This window comes from Crotalus tigris, unplaced genomic scaffold (assembly GCF_016545835.1).
Source record: "Crotalus tigris isolate CLP2741 ecotype Arizona unplaced genomic scaffold, ASM1654583v1 scf7180000024340.7048381, whole genome shotgun sequence".
Classification (NCBI taxonomy): domain Eukaryota; kingdom Metazoa; phylum Chordata; class Lepidosauria; order Squamata; family Viperidae; genus Crotalus; species Crotalus tigris.
The window spans coordinates 4,683,008-4,703,924 of NW_024100510.1; the positions used below are offsets into that span (position 1 = coordinate 4,683,008).

Sequence of the window (20,917 nt, forward strand, 5' to 3'; positions counted from 1 at the left end):
GTACTGAAACCACGAGCTTGAATAATAAACAAATCAATAAGTCAAAACAAATCTTGAAAAAAAATAGTTGAATTCTGGGTTATAACGTTTGAGCAGTGGGACACCACAAGGCTCCGTCTTAGGCCCAGACTCTTCAAGAGCTTCATTAATGACTTAGATGAGGGAATAGAAGGGAAACTCATCAAATTTGCAGATGACACCAAAGTGGCAGGAATAGCTAACACCCCAGAAGACAAGCTGAGGATCGAAAAAGATCGTGACATGCTTGAACTATCCAACAAAATGAGTTTTAATGTGGAGAAAAGCAAAGTTTTACATTTAGGCAGGAAAAATCAAAGGTACAAGTACAGATTAGGCGAGACCTGGCTCAAAAACAGTAACAGAGAGATCTTGGAGTCCTAGAGGACATCACTTGACTATGAGCCAGCAAGGTGCAGTGGCAGCCAAAAAAGCTAACACAATCCTGGGTTGTATAAATAGGCAGAGAATCAAGATCATGCAAAGTATTAGTACCGCTTTATAAAACCCAAGTAAGACCACACCTGGAATACTGCAACCAATTTTGGTCACAATACTACAAAAAAGATGTTGAGAGCATGGAAAAAACTCAGAGAAGAGCAACTAAAATGATCAAAGGCCTGGAGACTAAAACATAGGAAAAAGGGCTGCAGGGCTTGGGTTTGGCTAGTGCAGGGGTGAGCAACCTTGGCTCTTTTATGACTCGTGGACTTCAAATCCCAGAATTCCTGAGCCAGTATGGCTGGCTCAGGAATTCTGGGAGTTGAAGTCCATGAGTCATAAAAGAGCCAAGGTTTCCTACCCAAGGACTAGTCTAAAGAAAATAAGAAATAGGGGTGACATGATAGCAATATTCCAGTAGATGAGGGGCTGCCACAAAGAAGAGGGGGTCAAATTATTCTCCAAAGCACTAGAGGGCAGGATAAGAAACAGTGGTTGGGAACTGATCAAAGAGAGAAGCAACCTGGAATAAAGGAGAAAGTTTCTAACAGTGAGGACAATTAAGCAGTGGAAAAGCTTACCCCCAGAAATTGTGGGGGTTCTATCACTGGAGATTTTTAAGAAGAGGCTGGACAGTCACTTGTCTGAAAAGATATAGGTTCTCCTGCTTGAGTGGGGGGCTGGACTAGAAGATCTCTAAGGTCCCTTCCAGCTCTGTTCTAAAAATTCTAAATCTCCATATTCTTCTGAATGGGCTACCGTTTTACAGGCTCCTGGCCCCAACATCTGCATTGTATGATCTCAACAAGGTCAACCTCTAGGGCTCCTTGGTGGTAAGAAATGTATACAGCTAGTCCTTGACTTAAAACTGTTTAGTGACCGTTCAAAATTACAACAGCTGAAAAACATGACTTATGACCATTTTTCATATTTAATGATTGCTGCAACATCCCCATGGTCATGGCAAGAAAAAATCGTAAAATGGGGCAAAATTCACTTAACAAATATCTCACTTAGCAACAAAAAATTTGGGCTCAATTATGGTCATAAGTCGAGGACTATCTGTACTGTGGACTCATTTTTTTTAAAAAAAGAAGCAACTTCCGTTTTCCAGTTTTCCAAAACAATGCAATTACTATTAAAGTTTCTCCAACCAACATGTTAATATCTAACACATGACACTTTCTAATAATATATACAGACATAATGTATTACACAATTGCATGCTTTGACCAGACCAGACATAGAAATATATCAGTTTCCTCAAAAACTCTCCAAGACTTAGATGCTGGTTGAAGTTTGAAATTGTTGAGAATTAGTATACGATGACATTGAGCAAACATGTCTGAAATATAATAATCTTAAAATGTCAATTGCAAGTTCAAGCACTTCTTAAGTATGTTAATTTATATGCATATGATTCTCAGTTGTGTTTTCTAAGATAGATCAATCAAGGTCTGAATGTCAATTCATTTTATTCCATTTTTCTGCAAATGAAAAAAAAACTAAATTTATATTTAGATTATGAAACTTATGTTTGTACGTGTGTGTTGAAGAAATGTGATAAAAGACCTAGCTTGAAGAATAATCCATATACTTTTTCAAGGTGTGAATATTGTCTTTTCACTTTATAAAGTGGATTGAATAAGTTGATCCTTATTTAAACTGATCAGTTTGCCTTGTGTCATAAATGCATTTCTATAATAACTGATTTCAAAGGGTAACTAGAGGCTAACTGTGATGTATTTATTTCTCAGATGTGTACATATGTTCATGTCAGATTCACAAATAAGTGATAAAACAAAATTGTACATTGTAAACTGTGATTCTGCATAGAAAAAAAGTGCCCTTGAAGGATTTTGGAATAATGTTGCTCTCTGGAGCTTGCAACCTTATCTTCATACTGCAGCTTTGCAAAGGCCAGGCAAATGACAGTTTTTATAGCTTATAGGGTGAGGGAGGAGTGCTCAGCTTTCTTTTCAACTCAGCAGAATTTGGCCTTCTCAAAGAGGAAACATCACTGGGAGAAAAATAAGGCTGCAATGCAGGATATTATCACCTGCAAAAGAGTATCACATGAAAGGGTAAAACTTCATTGAGTTTACATGGAAAATAAATGTATTGATAATTATTATACTGACTCAGAAAAGAGCCCTAGGGCATGAAGGGAGAGATTAGTCTTCCATTTCTGTTTTATTATATACATCCATTCTGATTCAGAGACAAAGACAGATGATATTTGTCTAACACTTCTCTATGTTTGTTTGGGGGAGAAATTTTAAAATCTCACTGCCACCTTGACAAAATGATAACTCTAATATAAGAACTAAGTGTACTTTTTCTACTAACGTATTTTAAACATGGTAACAACTTTTTTTTAAGAAAAAAGACTGCTGTTTGTTACTCCTTATTTAGTGACCACAATTGGAAATGGCAACTTGATTATTAAATGCAGCAGTCACTAAGTGAAACCATAATTGAGCTTAGAATCTTAATTCAGCTTTACAAACATGAAAAAATTGTAAATGCGAAGACTGGTTGCAAAGTTACTTTTTCATCACAATCGTATCTGCAAATTGTTGCTAAATGAAATCTTTAATGAGAAAGTACATTTAAATAATCTGTCCATCTGTCCGTCCATCCATCTTCTTCCTGTTTTTGTTTAAATATCTGGTCTTGTGATATTCTGTGTTAGTCCACATGGAACATCAGATAGCATACCAGCCAGGAGGTTAGGGAGAGATGATCAGGCTTCTTAATTTTCTTCACCAAAGCCTCTTTGATTGCACAGTATTCTCCAATCAAGTGTTGTTGGGTTTGTAGTTAAGCTTCCCATATCTGAACTGAAGAGGTCTCTTAGTATGGACAGCCCAGTGCCTTTGTAGCTAACTCTTTGCAGAGTTGGCACTGGAGCAGGTGCAATGAGCCAATGCTGCCCCTTCTGCCTCAGAAGTAAGGAGGGTACATTATTGTACAAAGCCGCTTTGATGGAGTTGCTTTCTTCAACCTTCACTAGCAATGTGCTTTACTTCTCCATAACTCAAGGACCCTCCTTTAGCCAGAAAACATTTGTGAGTGAAATTGAACATGTAAAGGTTCCTTCAGCTTTATTGAAGCAACATCAGCATGAGTTCTTACGAAGACAAACGCTATCTTAATATTATAGAACATTTTGTGAGTGTCACAAGACATGGATGGAAGTGACTCTGTTGACATTCGTTATATACTTGGCTTTTCAAAATTCTGTAATTTTTTTTTCTTTGTTTTCTTTTGGGGGCAGCCATAGGTTAGTAGATACTGGCAGAGTATGTGATAAGAATCAAGGAATATATTTTTAAAATAAAAACCATAATAGACAGCATAAGTCTTTTAGAAACTTAATATAATTACACCCCAAAAGTCGGTGAAGTCAGTGAAAAATCACATAATGTTTGGCAAGTTTTCCCATTTTTCTTGGAACAACTACAATATAAAGATGAATGAAAACAAACTTTGCCTAAACTTTTAATGTTGTAGTATTTTTTTGCCCTAAAATATACCATAGCAAAGATGTTGTATTTCCTGGCTAAATAAACTAAGCCACTATCAAAGTTGTTTTTCCTGATTAAAAATACAGAAGTATGGGCAGTCCATCCATTTCTGTGTATTAGTGTATTCAGTTAAGACTGTTGAGTTTAATTATTTTAAAAAAGAGATTCTGCATGGGAAATAGCTGCAACTATTGTTCATGTCTTGCTCTTGAGAACCTGGAAAGTCTGTGGCCATTTCTATATGGTTACTGTGCTGCTTCAAAAATCAGCCCTCAACTAGATTAATATCATGTCATCATGTCTCTTTGCCACTTACTTTTGGCTCAGCTGTAGAAAACATACTAAAGGAAATCTTTTCATCTGAATTGACCGTGTGCTTGTTGGCAGAATTCCTTCTTTATACCTCTCCCCAGTTCCTGAGCTTTAGCCAGCCTCTTCTAGTAGCAGTTCAGACATCCCAGCATGATGCCAAGATATTATTATTTCATAGATGTTTAAAAGGTAACCAAAGGATTTTGTAACTTCTTGTAGTAGCTACATGTATTCTGATTGATTGATTGATTGATTTCAGATTATTTCCCAGCATCAGCTACTGCAAAACAGAGTGGGGAGGGACAAGATACCAGTTGAACTATGGCTTCTGTTAGTCAGCTGGAAAGAAGATTGGTTTGAGGTCAGGGACAGCAAAGATTATGGTGACTTGGCTTAAATCTTGTGAGGCATTCAGGAGTGGAAACAGTAACAGTATGGAAGAGCTCTGTAAGTATTTGAAATGAAATAAAATTACAGCTTTATAGGAGATTTGGTGGGGCTTATCATGCCCCTGAGAGAGATAAAATCTATTCTTCTGTCTCAGTGGATGATACTGGAACAATATCTAATAGTGGAAGTGAGTGGTTATGATCAGACAAGAGCACCGATGTAAAATGGAGTAATAACATGAGAGTTCCTTCATAAAATTTAAATTTACACACAGGACTTGCCACTAGGCACAATTTATTTTCTCTCAGGCAAATATAACTGCATTTTGGTTCCACTCCCTTTTACAATTATCCTTTCTTGTGTTGACCATCTCCTTTCTCAAAAGAAAGAGGTACTGCAGTGGGTTAGAAATGATATCATTATGTTAATGTTATTATGCTGGTTCATGATCATCATCAAGATTTGATTTGATATGTTGGAAATCTAAATACTTGAACTAAATTATCTCTTTTTTTAAAGAAGAGAACAATATAAGTTATTTTAAAAGAAGAAGAGAAGGATATGAATAGAAACAAGAGAGACAGTTGCTAAATGGGCTTAACCACCTGAGAAGGGACATGGCAGCAAGGACAGAAAAAAGCCTGTCTCACTGTTGATTACAACTGAAATCCTGTAATCACATGGGTTGGCTGCAATAGGTCTATTTAAGCAGAAATCAAAACCTAAAACTTCAAGAACTGGAAAAGTACTGTGGGAAGTCAGCCCCCCCTCCAGAGAAGGAAATATTAAAAGGGCAGAATATATTTCCCTAAAGGATTTTAAAGGTAGAAACTAACCCTGCCCCCAAGTCTTTCTGTGCCAAGCAGAAACCAAGTCTGCAGAATGCAGATAATCTTGTCAGAAAGACTGGAGTCAGGAAGCTGGGATTGGGAAGAAAAATCTCTAGAGTCAACACCAAAAATCTAAGAGTCATCAGCCCCAGCCCCAGGGAAGTAGATATGACCTTTGGGACATAATAGGATTAACCCACCACCATCAGAATACCAGAAAGGCACACCCAGACTCAGGTCAAAATATGTGACACAGGAAATACAAAGCCTGAAACAGAAATAGCAAACTACTCCAAACAAAAGGCTCCAGAAGGTATAAAAACCCACTCCCTACATGTGCTAATTCTCTTTCTTCCAGAGCCTTCTTCCTGTTTGGCTCTCCTCTTCAATAAACTGCAATCTTCTTCCTAAAGCAGTCACCATGTTGTTTATCCCTGGCTTGGATGAATCATGATGAAGACTTTTCCTTCAACAGTACCATACAGTATTAAGAATAGAAGCAAAAGTAGTGATATTGCTGAATTGGAATATGGTCCTAAGCATTTGCAGTATACTGCAAATAAGAAAATTCGATTGGATTTAAGTAATTTAAAGAAGTTGATGCAAAGAGACCTGAAGAATAAAAAAATCAGAATTAGCCTGATAACAAGGTGTGACCTGGAAAACAAGGAAATTACAGTTGTGGTTGAATTTCTAAAACAAAAAGTTGTAGCTATTTCAGAGAAAATAAAGTGATATGATAACAGTTTTTGCAAAGTTCACAATTTTGAGTGAACCAGCAGATGTGAACATCTTCCATTCTACTCACTTTTACAGCACTTTCAACCTGCTTGATCCACTTTGTATTCCCATTGTGCTTCTTTGTTCTGAAATTTTGAAAGGATTTTAGAACTTGTGGGATGACAAGAAGCACTGAAATGTCAGCAGAATGGAAGATGTTCATATAACAAAAAAAAAAAAAATGGTGCAAAAACAAGCACAGAAGCTCAAGAACTGGAGGGCCCCTGGTTTAGATGAGCTGCATGGATTCTGGTTGAAATCATTAACAGGTTTGCATGCAAGATTAGTAAACCAGAGGAATCAAGTTCTGGAAACACCAGAAAAATGGCTAACAACTGGAAGAACCTTTTTGATTCAGAAGGATGCAGAAAAAGGAAATAAATCTGAAAATTACAGGCCAGTCACTTGCCTGCCAACAACATACAAATTACAAACATTATTGCAAACCAAATTTATGAATATTTGGAAAACAAGGATTTGCTGCCTATGGAATAGAAAGGGTGCAGCAAAAATTCAAGAGGGATCAAAGATCAACTGAGGATTGATAAACTGGTTTTGAACAATTCAAAGAAAAGACAAACAAATTTGTTCATGGCATGGATTGATTATAAGAAAGCATTTGGTTCTGTTTCACACAGCTGGATTGAGAAATGCTTAGACATTTTAGGAATTAGCAGCAACATCCAGAAATTCCAGAAGACTTCCATGAAGTCTATGGCAAACTAAGCTGATGGCCTGTGGAGAAGAAGTTGGTGAAATTGAAATCAAACAAGGAATCTTCCAAGGTGACTCATTGTCACCTCTGTTATTTGTACTTTTGATGGTGCCACTAACAAAACAAATTGTGGCTATGAATTGGCTAAAAAAGAGTTGAAAATTTCCCATTTGCTCTACATGGATGATTTGAAACTGTTCGGAAAAACAAAAGCTGAATTGAACTCACTGCTAAAAAGCACTGAGGAGTTTAGCAGAGATATTAAAATGCAATTTGTCATTGACAAATGTGCAACAATTGTTGTTAAGACAGGAAAAATGGATTCAAGCTTGATAATGAAGAGCTGATAAAAGCAGTAACACCAGAAGAAGGGTATAAGTACTTGGAAGTTTTGGAAGCTTCTGACCTGTTGCACAACCAAATAAAGGAAGGTGCTTCAACAAAATACATAAAGTGAGTCCAGAAAATCTTGAGATCAAACCTGATTGGAGGAAATATCATAAAGGCAATTAACATCTGGGCAGTGCCTGTAATACAATACTCAGCTGGAATAATTGATTGGACTCAGCTAGAACTTGATAACTTGGATTGAAAGACAAGAAAACTAATGACAATACACCATGCTCTGCACTCAATTGTACTTGTCAAGATTTCAGGGTGGCTGAAGTCTCTTAACAGGTGAAACAAACTGGAAGAGGAAAAACGTGGCTTAAAGGACTACATAAAAAAAGCAAAAGAGCCTCTGTTGAAGGAGGTGAACTAGGGAAACCTCTTGAAAACAAGATTGAAAGCAAAATATCAAAAGGAAACAATTGAGCCTATGCATAGTCAAAACCTGAAGGACATTGAAGGAAAGGTAGATACAAAGCTAACATGGGGATGGTTGAGATCAGGGGTGCTGAAAAAAGAAACTGAAGACTTCGTTTTGGCTGCTCAAGAAGAAGCCTTGCAGACCAATTCCATGAAAACAAATATATACTCAGATAAAACCTTAACAGTTCTTGATCCTTGGCTAGGACTTGAACTATTAAGTTTTTACATTCCAGACTGTGAATTGAATTGAAGATTAACAATAATAATAATAATAATAATAATAATAATAATAATAATAATAATAATAATAATGTCCTAGGCTCATGTGATCCGCTTTTGTAGGCAAGAAAGGTCATGAAATGGGGCAAAACCCGCTTAACAACTGTCTTGCTTAGCAATGGAAATGTTGGGCTCAATTTGTTGTTGTAAGTCGAAGATTACCTGTATACCGATCCAATGGCCTGTCCATCTCAGTGACATGTCTCTAATATTCAAGAAGTTATTCACTGAGGAAGAGCCACCAAGGTCTATGCAGTCTGAAAATGCAATCAAGACATATTGAGTAGAAACCTATATGTTTCTAAGAGCTGCTTAATTCATCCATTGCATCAATCTTCACACAAAAAGAAATTATAGCACAACATACAAAAAAATTCTGCAAAAAACAAACTAGAAACAAAAATTAAAATAAGCAAGAAAATGGTAAGAGAACACCTATATGACCTTGACGAATATAAATCACTTAGAATAGAATAGAGCTGGAAGGGATCTTGGAGGTCTTCTAGTCCAGCCCCCTGCTCAAGCAGGAGAACCTATACCATTTCAGATAAGTAACTGTCTAGCCTCTTCTTAAAAAGCTCCAGTGATGGAGCACCCACGATTTCTGGAGGCAAGCTATTCCACTAGTTAATTGTCCTCACTGTCAGGAAGTTTCTCCTTAATTCCAGGTAGCTTCTCTCTTTGATCAGTTTCCAGCCATTGTTTTTTATCCTGCCCTCTGGTGCTTTGGTGAATAACGTGACCTCTCTTCTTGGTGGCAGCCCCTCAAATACTGGAATACTGCTATCATGTCTCCCCTATTTCTCCAAATTTTTGCCAAACACTCAACATCTTTTTGTGATATGACGACCAAAATTGGCTGCAGTATTCCAGGTGTGGTCTTACAACCCAGGATTGTATTAGCCAAAAAAGCTAGTACAATCTTGGGTTGCATAAACAGAGGCATAGAATCAAGATCACATGAAGTATTAATACCACTATATAAAACCCTAGTGACACCATACCTGGAATTAAAGAGAAAGTTTCTAACAGTGAGGACAATTAGCCAGTGGAACAGCTTGCCTTCAGAAATCGTGGGTGCTCCATCACTGGAGTTTTTAAGAAGAGGCTGGACAGTCACTTGTCTGAGATGGTATAGGTTCTCCTGCTTGAGCGGTGGGCTGGACTAGAAGACCTCCAAGGTCCCTCCCAGATTCCATTCCATTCCATTCTATTCCATTCCATGTTTCAGATTGTCCATCATAGCCATCTTCTAATCCATTCCTATGTAGGAAATTGTCTTTATCTAAGGGATGCCTTCTTATAAACTCTTTGCTTTTCTCTTGGTGTGATATGTATGTGGCCTTATTTTTCATGAAAGCAGTGCAGGTTACCAACATAGTGTTAGGACCTTTACCATCTTTTTGGAGGGATTTGTGTACATTCCTCATTTCTGTCTCTTCCAGTCTGTCCTCGAGAGAAAAGCTTGTTCTATGAGAAGCAGGAACTCATTGCATCAGGTACTCATGCTGATTTATGTCCAGCTGGCAGGATAGGGCTGTGGTGGTGATCCTGTGTTCTTTTTTATTATTATTAAAGGCACATGAGTTTTATCAGAAAAAAATAGCAGTAACTATAATACACTACTAAGCATGACAGGACAAGCAGGAAATATTTAGCTGTTTCTCCTTTTTCAAAAGCAAGACATTGTAGGATATGTGTCTGTGGAATTTTAATTCTCAAGGCAAATTTGAAAAATAGAATTAATCTTTTGCCAACAAAGCACTTGGTTGACATAGCTATGATGACTCAGGTGCTGATTAGGTTTGCCATAATTGATTTAGTCTAGGTTCAGATGAAACACAATCATGTCCTGCTTGCTCTAGAGATGATACAGCAGAGAGAGCAAAGAGTTGGGTGGGGGGAACTGAGCTGATGTCAGTCTATGTGGTGATGTCATTGCAATGAGAAATAGATTTGGCTGGCACTAGGCTTTGCTTATTTAGTGGAGGTTGAAGTAGGCAGAGACCAGAGACAATAGAAAAGCTGGTCTCTCTCTCTCTCTCTCTCTCTCTCTCTCTCTCTCTCTCTCTCTCTCTCTCTCTCTCTCTCTCTCTCTCTCTCTCTCTCTCCCTCTCCCTCCCTCCCCCCTCCCTCCCTCCCTTCCCCCCCTCCTCTCTCTCTGAAGGAGCATCTTGATCAGTTAGGAGTTAGAAAGCTCTTTTATTTTCTTGACTCTGGGGCTACATAAGCTCTTGATTTATGTCAGGAAGGAGATGCCAGCCCATGACATGGACTGTGATGTCTCTTCTCTAGTTGCCTGTGTAGTGGATATAGAGGTATTTACCAACCAAGATGTTAAGGTATGTGCATGCCTTTCATTCTGCAGAGATGCTTCTGACAAGGACACTTGCAGGATAACAAGAATGTTTAATGTCCTGCAAAAAAAAAGCAGATCAGATTGTCATGATTATTACCATAACAACCAGAATATTGGGAGTTTAGTATGAAAAGATTAGGGACTATTTCTTCATCTTGTTTTTAAAATGGATTTGTGATCTAATAAATCTAAGAGTTACATCACAAATGAAACCTAATTAAATAGTAAATTCTCTTCAGTTTTTTGCAGTCTGATGCCTTAAACAAAACAACCTATCTTTTTAAAGTAAATTAAGGAATAAATTATAAATGCATGTGGGTGCATGTTCTCTGAGTATAATTGTTCTGTAGTGAAGCTGTGTTGACCTTCAGGTGTTTGTATATGAATGTATTATTGAACTGAAAAAAATATCTGTGACTTTGCACTGCATAGCCAATAATGTGATTCACCCGAGTTAAAGGATTATTTCAGCCAAAGTTGGACAGTTTTACTTTTTTGTATAAAAATTTGAAAACTTGAGCTACATTTCTCTTATTTCCTCTTGATCTCCTTTTGTGTACATCAATGATAGTGATTTTTTTTCTTTTTGTTGCCAAATATCTTAAAAATTAAGAAGAATGTTGTGAAATACTATTGGTGTACCTAGTCAGAAAAGCTTTCCTTTAAATTGTATTTGTAAAGAGCACAGTGTATTGCATCTGCCTATCTCATTACTGCATTACTGTATAAGAGAAAGGGAAGCCCTGAAGCAGCAGGCAAAAATCATTGTTGCAAATTGTTTTATTTTCTGGAAATTATATTGTGTCAGTGGCAGAGAGTGGGTGAAATATATTATCGTTTTTTTTGTTTGTGTGTTTTTTGTTTAAAAAAAAACTTAAATTCTGAATACAGTAACAGCTGGTATTTCATATTCACATTGTGCAACTAATATACTTTTTAATAGATTTATTCTTTTCTAGGTCCATGTTCTGCTGAATTTCTTTCTCTGCATTGGGGCTGGAGGAGTGTGTATGAGAGAGAGAGAAGGGGGGGGGGTTGTGAATGCAGTGTCTTCTGTTTGTTGCAAGCTGAGAGTTTGATGTAATCTGTATAATGTAAAGATATAATCAAATACTAGAATTATATTGGAATACTTAACAATATCTCGATCAAAGTGAAGCATCTCAATCAATATTTAACTATCATACTTGTTTTTCTTCTAAGACAAACCTAGAATCTAAAGTCATGGTCAAAGTCACTGCAATATATTATGGTAATCCAAAGATAGCCAGGCTGGGAAAAAGCAAGGGGTTGATCACCAGATTCAGTCTTCTGGAAGTTTTCAATGAAAAGCTTCCCCTGATGGCAGGGGGTACTCAACGTTTTGTTACATATGTGGAAAAAGTCTCCTTTTCTTAAACACTTGTTCTCACATAAGAAAAGGCCTCCATTCGGGTTTCTTTCAAAACAAGCCACCAAGGAGAAGGAATGCACAGCTATATGTTACACGTATAAATGAAGCTCTTGAGACAGAAAAAAAGAAAGAGTTGGAAAAGGTTGGGCATATTTGTTAGTAGCTTTTGGTCAGGAGCAGATCCTGTAAATCAGTAGTTCTCAACCTTTTTAATGCCATGACCCCCAACCAGTCATACGTCGAGGACTACCCAACCGGTTGTAAGTCGAGGACTACCCAATCGATCGTAAGTCGAGGACTTTCCCTGCCTGGGAGCGCCACGCATGCGTGGTGCCGCCTCCTGCACCAGCCGGGGCGTAGCTGGTAAGGGGCAGCAACGGCGCAGGGCGACCACTGGCTGGGCCACCAGCTGGCCCAGCCCAAGAGAGGTAAGGCACCCGCCGGGCCCCACGCGCGCCAGCAATCCTCCCGGCCTCCCACCTCCACCCCTGGCCCTCTTTTACTTACATTTTTAGTAGTTGCTCAGCAGGGAGGGGTGGAAGCTTCCATACAGCTCGCCTTCACTGCAGACAACTTGAAGCACCATTTGCAGACTGGACTTTTGGCGGGCTCAGCAGGGCAGAGACAGCCTGGACAATTCCTATTGGCTTTTGAAAGCCAATAGAATTAGACTCTATTCAAGAGAGTCTATTCTATTGGCTTTCAAAAGCCAATAGAATAAAAGGGAGTAGCACAGCTAAGGAAAAGGGGGGAAAATGGCAAACTGCGTTGTTTGGCGAGCCCCGTGAAATGGTCGTTCGACCCCAAATGGGGTCGCGACCCACAGGTTGAGAACCGCTGCTGTAAATCCATTCCAAAGTGTAGGTTCAGGGACAAATGTTGCAGAACTCATCCAAGGGAAAGAGAGAACTGCAGCAGTGATTTCCAAAGACAACCATCTGAGGTGTCCACATGGACTAGGTCAGCTTGGCAAAAATGTCAGTAGACATTGGGAATGGGGAAGAAAAGGAAGAGAGGGAATTTAGTCTCCATTGCCAGGAAGCTATCAAATTCTCCAAAGGAATCCCCTCTACTTTTCATCTAGAGTGCTAATGGTACGTTGGGGCCTATGCAGTGGGTTTTTTCTCTCCACTGATTGCTTTTCCCTTTTGACCTCCTTTTTTCCTATGATTTGTGAAATGATCAAGGTAAGATATAGCTTCTAGGAGCAGCAGTGGTGACTGCTTTGGCTGCTTGCTCATTTTCCTGAGCAGGTAGGGCAAAGGGCAACAGCAGGGAGGCAGCAGCTGCCATTGATCACATGTGCATTTGGGAGGACATTTGTTAGGAAAGGAAGGAGAAGCTATCATCAGTAGTATTTTACATAGTCAAGTGATGGGCATGTTGCTGAATACACACACACACCCAAATTGGCAAAATCTTGAACAAATGCAACAGACGATCTCTCTGCCTCTCTCTTTTTTAAAAAAAATCATTTTTCACAAGTTATAACCAACGGGTAAACTGTTCCTAGATATTGGCAATGAGGCTACACTGCTTCTTTTTTATAATTTCAATTTTCTTTGCTAGCAGCAGAACTCTATCATCTATCTTCTATCATCTATCTCTATTCATCTGTTCATGTCCATCCATCCATCCATCCAGTGGAGGAGTGATGGAGAGAGAAAGGGGAAATGATAATATTAGTAGGAAATTATATTTAATTTAATATATATAATCTGTTTTGTTTCTCCCATCACCAAGGGAATCTAAAACAGGTTAAAGAAAAAAAAACTCAGTTCTCATAGAAGCTACTATAACAATAATAAATTATTCATTAGCCATATCATATTTATAATAAAATATATTCCTAACATAATTTATAAATGTTACTAAATTCAGTGGAATTGTGCTGTTACTTCTATAGACAAATGTACAAAATATTTGTCTACCAGTTACAAGTAAAAAAATAACTTGTACATGTTTTCAGAACACTAACATAAAATATGTCAAAGCAAATGAAAGAACTCCAATGCATTTGAATTGAATGCCAGCACCTTCTAGAAGAAGAATTATATTGCCCTCAGGGCTTAGTTGTGGACTTCCTGGAACATTTAGATGAAATAGGCCTATTCTGATCCAGCAGGATTCCTCAGTTGTGCTCACATTGAATATAATGGCAAAAATCATAAGAGACTATACGATCGTGAAACTATGAGCAACTGACGTAAGAGCAAATTATAAGGAACAGTATAACATCAATGTGATGGTTTTATTTCTTGCTGTCTTGGATTTTTACCTTTTTACTTTTTTTTTAAATCAAATCTTTATTATGTTCAAAGACCAGCAGCATTAAAGGATGGGTTGCTGTCAATTAAAAAGCATAGATCTAAACCAGTGGTTCTCAACCTTTCTAATGCCACGACCCCATAATACAGTTCCCCATGTTGTGGTGACCCCCAACCACTTATACATCACCGGGTGCCAGGGGCGGGGCCAAAGAAAAGGGGGGAAAATGGTGGACAGCCTTGTTTGGCGACCCCCGTGAAATGGTCGTTCGACCCCAAATGGGTTCCCGACCCACAGGTTGAGAACCACTGATCTAAACAATAATTATTATTATTTAGATAAAAGATAAAACAAGTATATAAAAAAAACCAACTCTAAAATCTTTTAGCTTTTTATAATTATTATTTTTTAGTCGCTGATGTATTTAATTGACTGTACCCTGCCTTCCTTATGCTGATCTTTGACCATAATAAACATTTGATTTGACCTTGCTAATTTGATTTGATTTGATCTTGCTGTCTGCAGACAAATTCTACTTCCATTCAGTAGCTTTGTCTCCGTACTTCCAGGGAAGGAGGCAAGATGACCAAACATCTCTCTGGTACTGGTAGCACAGCTGTTGGCTTTGCCTTCACCTTATCTCAAGGTTGGCTTTAGTAAAATTGCCTCTCTAACCCAGTACTTCTCAATTGTGCAGTATAACGTAATTTGCTCTAGATTATGTTTCTCCTGAAAGCACAAGTGTCAAAGGACTTCCTCCCTCCTGTCCTTCCTCATGCCTCATCTCCATGTGCTGATTAAAACAGGGTTCCTCATTTACCATTGCAATATGGGTTTATAGAATATAAAATGCATACTAAACTTCTGACTTATTTCCTCTCCCTCCTCTTGATTTTGATCTTTCCCAAATATTTATCATTTTTTTGCCTACATGGGTTGGAAGCCAACATTTGAGCTTAAATTGAGATTTTAAAGAGAGGAGCAGCACGTTTCCTCCTCAGCAATTTAATTCTGCAGGTGATTGCTAAATGACCACTAAAAGTGAAAACAAAAGGAAGGGTGAAAAATGCCTCTCTCTTTTGCACTTCTTCAGATGAGAAGCATGCCTATTTCACAAGAAAATTTGGAACATTTTAGTCTCTTTCCAGCAAGGAGTCCTGTGTGTTCTTCTTTTTTCCATTATTTTGTGTTTCTTATTCATGCTATGCACCTTATTAAAGTCAGTTACAGTCAGCCTGTAATAAGAACTGAATGGTGACCATTGCTCCATTCCAGGTATCCATAGAGGGGATTCTTTGGTCAAGCATAGCAACACAGTAATCTACTTCTATATACTTTTCCAACACCATGGACAAAATTCTTGTTTTGCTACAAATTCCAGTTCCTTGTCTTGAAGGGATTTTATAATTTGACTTTCAACAAACTTTAAAAGTACAATCATATGCAGGAATATCTTCAGGGATGATGAATGACATCGGAATAGTGGGCACAAACAGGAAATTGAAGCCCTGTCTCTTTTTGCATATTTGAAATGCAGGTCTGAAAGGGGCAGGACTTCAAACCCTGGTCTTGCCTACCATTCTGATGTTATGGACTCTTGCTAGGGTCATCCCTGATCTTGTGGCATCAGCAATCACATTCTTGGTTCTGAAGAGGAATGAGGCTTCCTAATCTAGGAAAATTGCCTGAATTGGCATGGAATAACCCAGGAAAGCTAATATATTTGCAATAGTGGCGAATATCTGTAGCTCGGGTGTAGGATGTGATTAAAGGTTCGTACTCTGAGCTTGTGGGTTGGTTTCCGAACGTTTCGCTACCAGGCTAGGTAACATCTTCAGCGGAGTTTAGGGGATGTCAGTGTCAGTGTTCTTCTGCTGATACCAGTGGTTCTCAACCTTTTTAATGCCGCGACCCCCAACCGGTCGTAAATCGAGGACTACTCAACCAGTCGTAAGTCGAGGGCTACTCAACTGGTGCAGCACCGTTTGGAGAATGGGACTTTTGGTGGGCTCAGCAGGGCAGAGACAGCCTGGACAATTCCTATTGGCTTTTGAAAGCCAATAGAATTAGACTATTCAAGAGAGTCTATTCTATTGGCTTTCAAAAGCCAATAGAATAAAAGGGAGTAGCACAGCTAAGGAAAAGGGGGAAAAAATGACAGACTGCGTTGTTTGGCGACCCCCGTGAAATGGTCGTTCGACCCCAAATGGGGTCCCGACCCACAGGTTGAGAACCACTGGCTTATACGGACTTCAGGTGTGGTCAGTGGGTCTTGTGATGGTGAAGTCACATCAGGTGAGGATTCCCTCAAGTCAGGTCTTGTGATGGGTCTTGTGATGGGTCACATGTGGGTGTGAGGGTCTTGTGGTGGACTACTGTATTGTCTTCTACAGGAAGTCCTTGTTTAATGACTGCCTTGTTGCAGTGATGAAAAAATAATTTTGTGACTAGTCCTCACATTTACAATTTTTTCAGGCCTGTAAAGGAGATGAAAGCTGAAGATCGATCATAAGCACAGAAATAGTTTCACTTAGCAATCACATGCCATAATAACCAAGTTGGTCCCAATTGTGGTTGCTAAATGAGAACTATCTATTCAATCAAAGAACACTTTCTCCAGCAAACAGCGAGGTTGACCCATTTCAGCTGACAAAGAAGACATGTTGCAGTTTCCATCGGCCAGGGAAACTGCAACATGGTGGGTGCCAGGAGATGTACCTTCTCTGTCATGGCGCCTGCCTTATGAAACATCCTTTCCTCTGAAATTAGATTAGTGGCATCCCTTTGGATATTCCAAAAGACTCTCGAAACTTGATTATGTTGTCTGGCCTGGGGTTCCCAGGGTACTGGAGATTTGCTGAGATGCTTCAACTGTTGAAGTGGCCATTTTTATCCTTCTTATTGCCCAGGATTTCTACCGTATTTTTCTATGTATAAGACACTATTTTTTCCTGCAAACACCCTCTTCAAAAATCAGGTGAGTCTTATATACGGAAAAATAATGGTAACCTGTGTGGGTTGCCATCCCACCTGGTCCAGGTGTCAAGCCTCTGTGGGCTTGCCAATAACGGGAGGAGGGAGGAGGCAAGATCTTCGGCCGGCCAAACTTTGCAGAGAGTGTCTTATACAAGGGTGCGTCTTATAGACAGAAAAATATGGGTATTTTGGTTTTTTATAATATTTATTTATTTATTTATTTTTTATTAAAAGTTTTATAAATTTTACAAAAAAGAAAAAAGAATACAAAACAAGAGACTACATATACAAAAAAATAAAACTAAACAATACATATATATAAAAAAAAAAAAACCCCCCACCCCTCCCAAAACCCCCCCCTCCCTTCCCCCCCCCCTGAGCTTCCCAGAGCAGAATATAGGCTTAAAAAGTAAAAATAAAAATTAAATTAAGAACTTTATATTTATATATATAAAAAGATTATCTATAATATATATAAAAATAAAACTTATGAAAAAACTATATAATATTTTTGTATACCCAATCTAAATTGTATAAATTTTATCCATTTATCCCAAACAGCAAGAAACTTCTCTTGCGTTTGTTGCTTTAAGAAAGCCGAGATCTTTGCCATTTCCGCCAGATAAGCTACTTTAAGAAACCATTCCTGCAATGTAGGCAAGGATTCCTTCTTCCAATATTGTCCTACTAACAGCCTAGCGGCTGTAATCAAATTTAACATCAATACAACCTCCTTTGTATCACAATCTGTAACAATACCTAACAAAAATAATTGCGGAGTAAATTTTACCCTCCTTCTAAAAATTCTCTGGATATTCCACCATACTTTGATCCAAAATGCTTTTATCTCTCTGCATGACCACCAAATATGATAATAGGAAGCCTCCTTATAACCACATCTCCAACATTTGGGTTGCACGTCAGGGTACATATAAGACATTTTTTGTGGATCAAGGTGCCATCTATAAAACATTTTATAAAAATTCTCCCTTAAGTTCTGTGCTTGTGTAAATTTGACATTTCTCACCCAAATTTTTCCCAGGTGTCCAATGAGACTGGCTCACCAAAATTCTGCGCCCATCTTATCATACAATCTTTAATTAGTTCCGTTTCTGAATCCAATTCAACTAAAACCGCATAAATTCTCTTAATGTGGGTTTGTCTTGAATCCTTCACTTGCTTAATAAGATTTTCATCTTCTCTAAGAAAACCCACCTTACAATCCATCTTCCATCTGTCTAGTAATTGCCTATATTGGAACCAAGAATAAATAAAGTTTTCTTGTGCTAACTCTTCCCGTGATTTTAATTGCCAGTTTTGTCCATCCCATTTAAGTAACTGTCTGTAAGACACCATATCCATTTTAACCCCTCTTTTTATTGCTTCTATCGCATGCCAAGGTATAGCCCATAATGGTACTTTGAAATCACTTTTATAATATTTTCTCCAAATCCTAAGTAAAGAGATTCTTAAGATATGAGATTTAAAAGCCCAATCCATTTTTTTATTGAATATTAAATAGGCATGCCACCCATAAAGTAAATCCCATCCCTCTAGATAAAGTATCTCAGAATTTGTCAAATTTACCCAATCACTGATTAGTGTTAAAACCACCGCATCATAATATAATTTCAAATTTGGTACCTTAAGTCCACCCCTCTCACGGAAGTCTTGCATAATTTTAAACTTAACCCTTGGCTTTTTCCCTGCCCAGATAAATTTATTAAGACCCTTCTGCCACTCATTTAAATTAATCTCATTTTTCAAAATTGGTAACATTTGAAACAGAAAAAGAAACTTGGGTAAAATATTCATTTTTATCACTGCAATTCTTCCCATGAGGGATAATTGCAACTTTTCCCAGTTCTTCAAGTCCTTCTGTACCCTGACCCACAACCTTTCATAATTATTTTTAAATAATTTTACATTAGAAACAGACAACATCACCCCCAAATATTTTACCTTATTAACAATCTCAAAACCCGTCAGGTTAGTCAAAATCTGCTTCTCCTGACTAGACATATTTTTAGGTAAAATTTTGGTCTTATTTACATTAATCTTGAAACCCGAGACCAAGCCATAATGATGAATCAACTGTAATAAGTTTACTACAGAATAATCAGGTTGCGACAAAGTAACAACCAAGTCATCCGCAAAAGCTCTTAACTTATATTCTTTTTTATTAACATATATTCCTTTAATTTCCTGAGACTCTCGAATTTTGATCAATAATATTTCCAATGTTAAAACAAACAACAATGGCGATAAAGGACACCCCTGTCTAGTACCTTTCTCTATTGTGAAAACCTCCGAAAGACCTCCATTAACAATAAGTTGTGCTGTTTGTTTTTGATATATTACCTTAAGGGCTTGTAATATGTTTTCACCAAAATTCATTTCTTCCATTACTCTTAGCATAAAATGCCAATTCAATTGGTCAAATGCTTTTTCAGCATCTAAAAATATGAGCCCTGCAGGAACTTGGTTGTTCTTATCTAAGTATTCTAATAGATTAATAATTTGTCTAACATTGTTTTTCATATACCTTCCTGTTATAAACCCTGATTGATCTTTATGCACAAGATGATGCACCACCCTCATAAGCCTATTTACCAAAATTTTTACAAATATCTTATAATCCACGTTTAAAAGAGATATAGGCCTATAATTTTTTGGTAAAGTAAGATCTTGATCCTCCTTTGGAATCAATGATATAAAGGCACTACGCCATGAAGGAGGAATCTCTAAACCCTGTAAGATACCATTAAAAAGATCATTTAATGGTTGGATCATCTCCTCCATTAAAGCTTTATAATAAACAGCTGTTAACCCATCCGTACCCGGTGCTTTCCCTAATTTCAATTGTTGAATTGCTGAGGCAATTTCCTCCTTAGTAATTAAGCCATTAATTTCATATTTCTGATCCTCAGTCAATTTAGGAAAACTTGCCTCAGCTAAATATTTATTTATATCTAACAATTGTACATTAGTAGATTTATATAAGTTTTGATAATAATCCAAAAAAGATTTTTTAATTAATTCCTTCTGAGAAACTAGTTTACCCTTGTAATTTATTTTCTCTATTATTCTCTGTCTCTGTTTCTTTCTTAATTGATAAGCCAACCATCTCCCCGGCTTATTAGCATTACAAAATGTATTTTGTTTCATAAATAATAAGTTGGTTGCAGCTTGATCTGCTATCAACATATTAAATTGTGACCTTAATAACTTTACAGATTCTTTAGTACTTTCATCAGAAGGATTTAAAATCAAAGCCCTTTCTTTTAATTTAATTTCATCTTCAAGTTCTCTACGTTTCTGAATCTGATTTCGCTTATAAAAATTATTCATTTTTATCAAAACACCGCGCATAAATGCTTTACCTGCATCCCATACCATTGACATTGAAGTCCCCTTGTACATATTCAAAGCAAAATAGTCCTTTAAACACTCCTTTAATTTTTGAACATTCTTCTCTTGTCTAAACAAATTTTCATTAACTCTCCAGGATCTTCTTTCCTCTTTCTCTTGAATCAGCTCCATCCAAACTGGACTATGATCCGTCAGTGATCTAGGAAAAATCTTTACATTCTTTACTTTATTATACAAGTCTGTGGTAATCAAGAAAAAGTCAATTCTTGAAAAAGATTGGTGTCTATCAGAAAAAAAAGTAAAGTCTCTCTCCTCTTGGTTACATTCCCGCCAATAATCCCTTAATTCCCAGTCTTCTTTCATATCAAAAAAGGCTTTAGGTAGCCTTGCTTGTTTGAGAAAAGGAGAGGAACCTTTCTTGTCCCTTTGTGTATCTAAGAC

At 37.6% G+C, this 20,917-nt stretch overlaps 1 protein-coding gene across 6 annotated transcripts in view; it reads left to right on the forward strand.

The window, feature by feature from the left end:
* The first annotated feature begins 2,421 nt into the window (after nt 1-2,421).
* The window catches only part of RCAN2 (regulator of calcineurin 2), a 34,360-nt gene continuing 15,864 nt past the window's right edge, over nt 2,422-20,917 (forward strand). For 5 of the 6 annotated variants that reach the window (XR_005554656.1, XR_005554657.1, XM_039326445.1 and 2 more), the window contains exon 1: nt 10,267-10,450. Coding sequence is in view for 4 of the 6 variants with exons in the window: in XM_039326445.1 (XP_039182379.1) it covers nt 10,364-10,450 (87 nt within the window). In the remaining 2 variants the exon portion in view is untranslated. Of the gene's footprint in view, nt 2,544-10,266; nt 10,451-20,917 lie in introns of those variants that run through there. The other variant, XM_039326444.1, reaches the window with a different exon arrangement.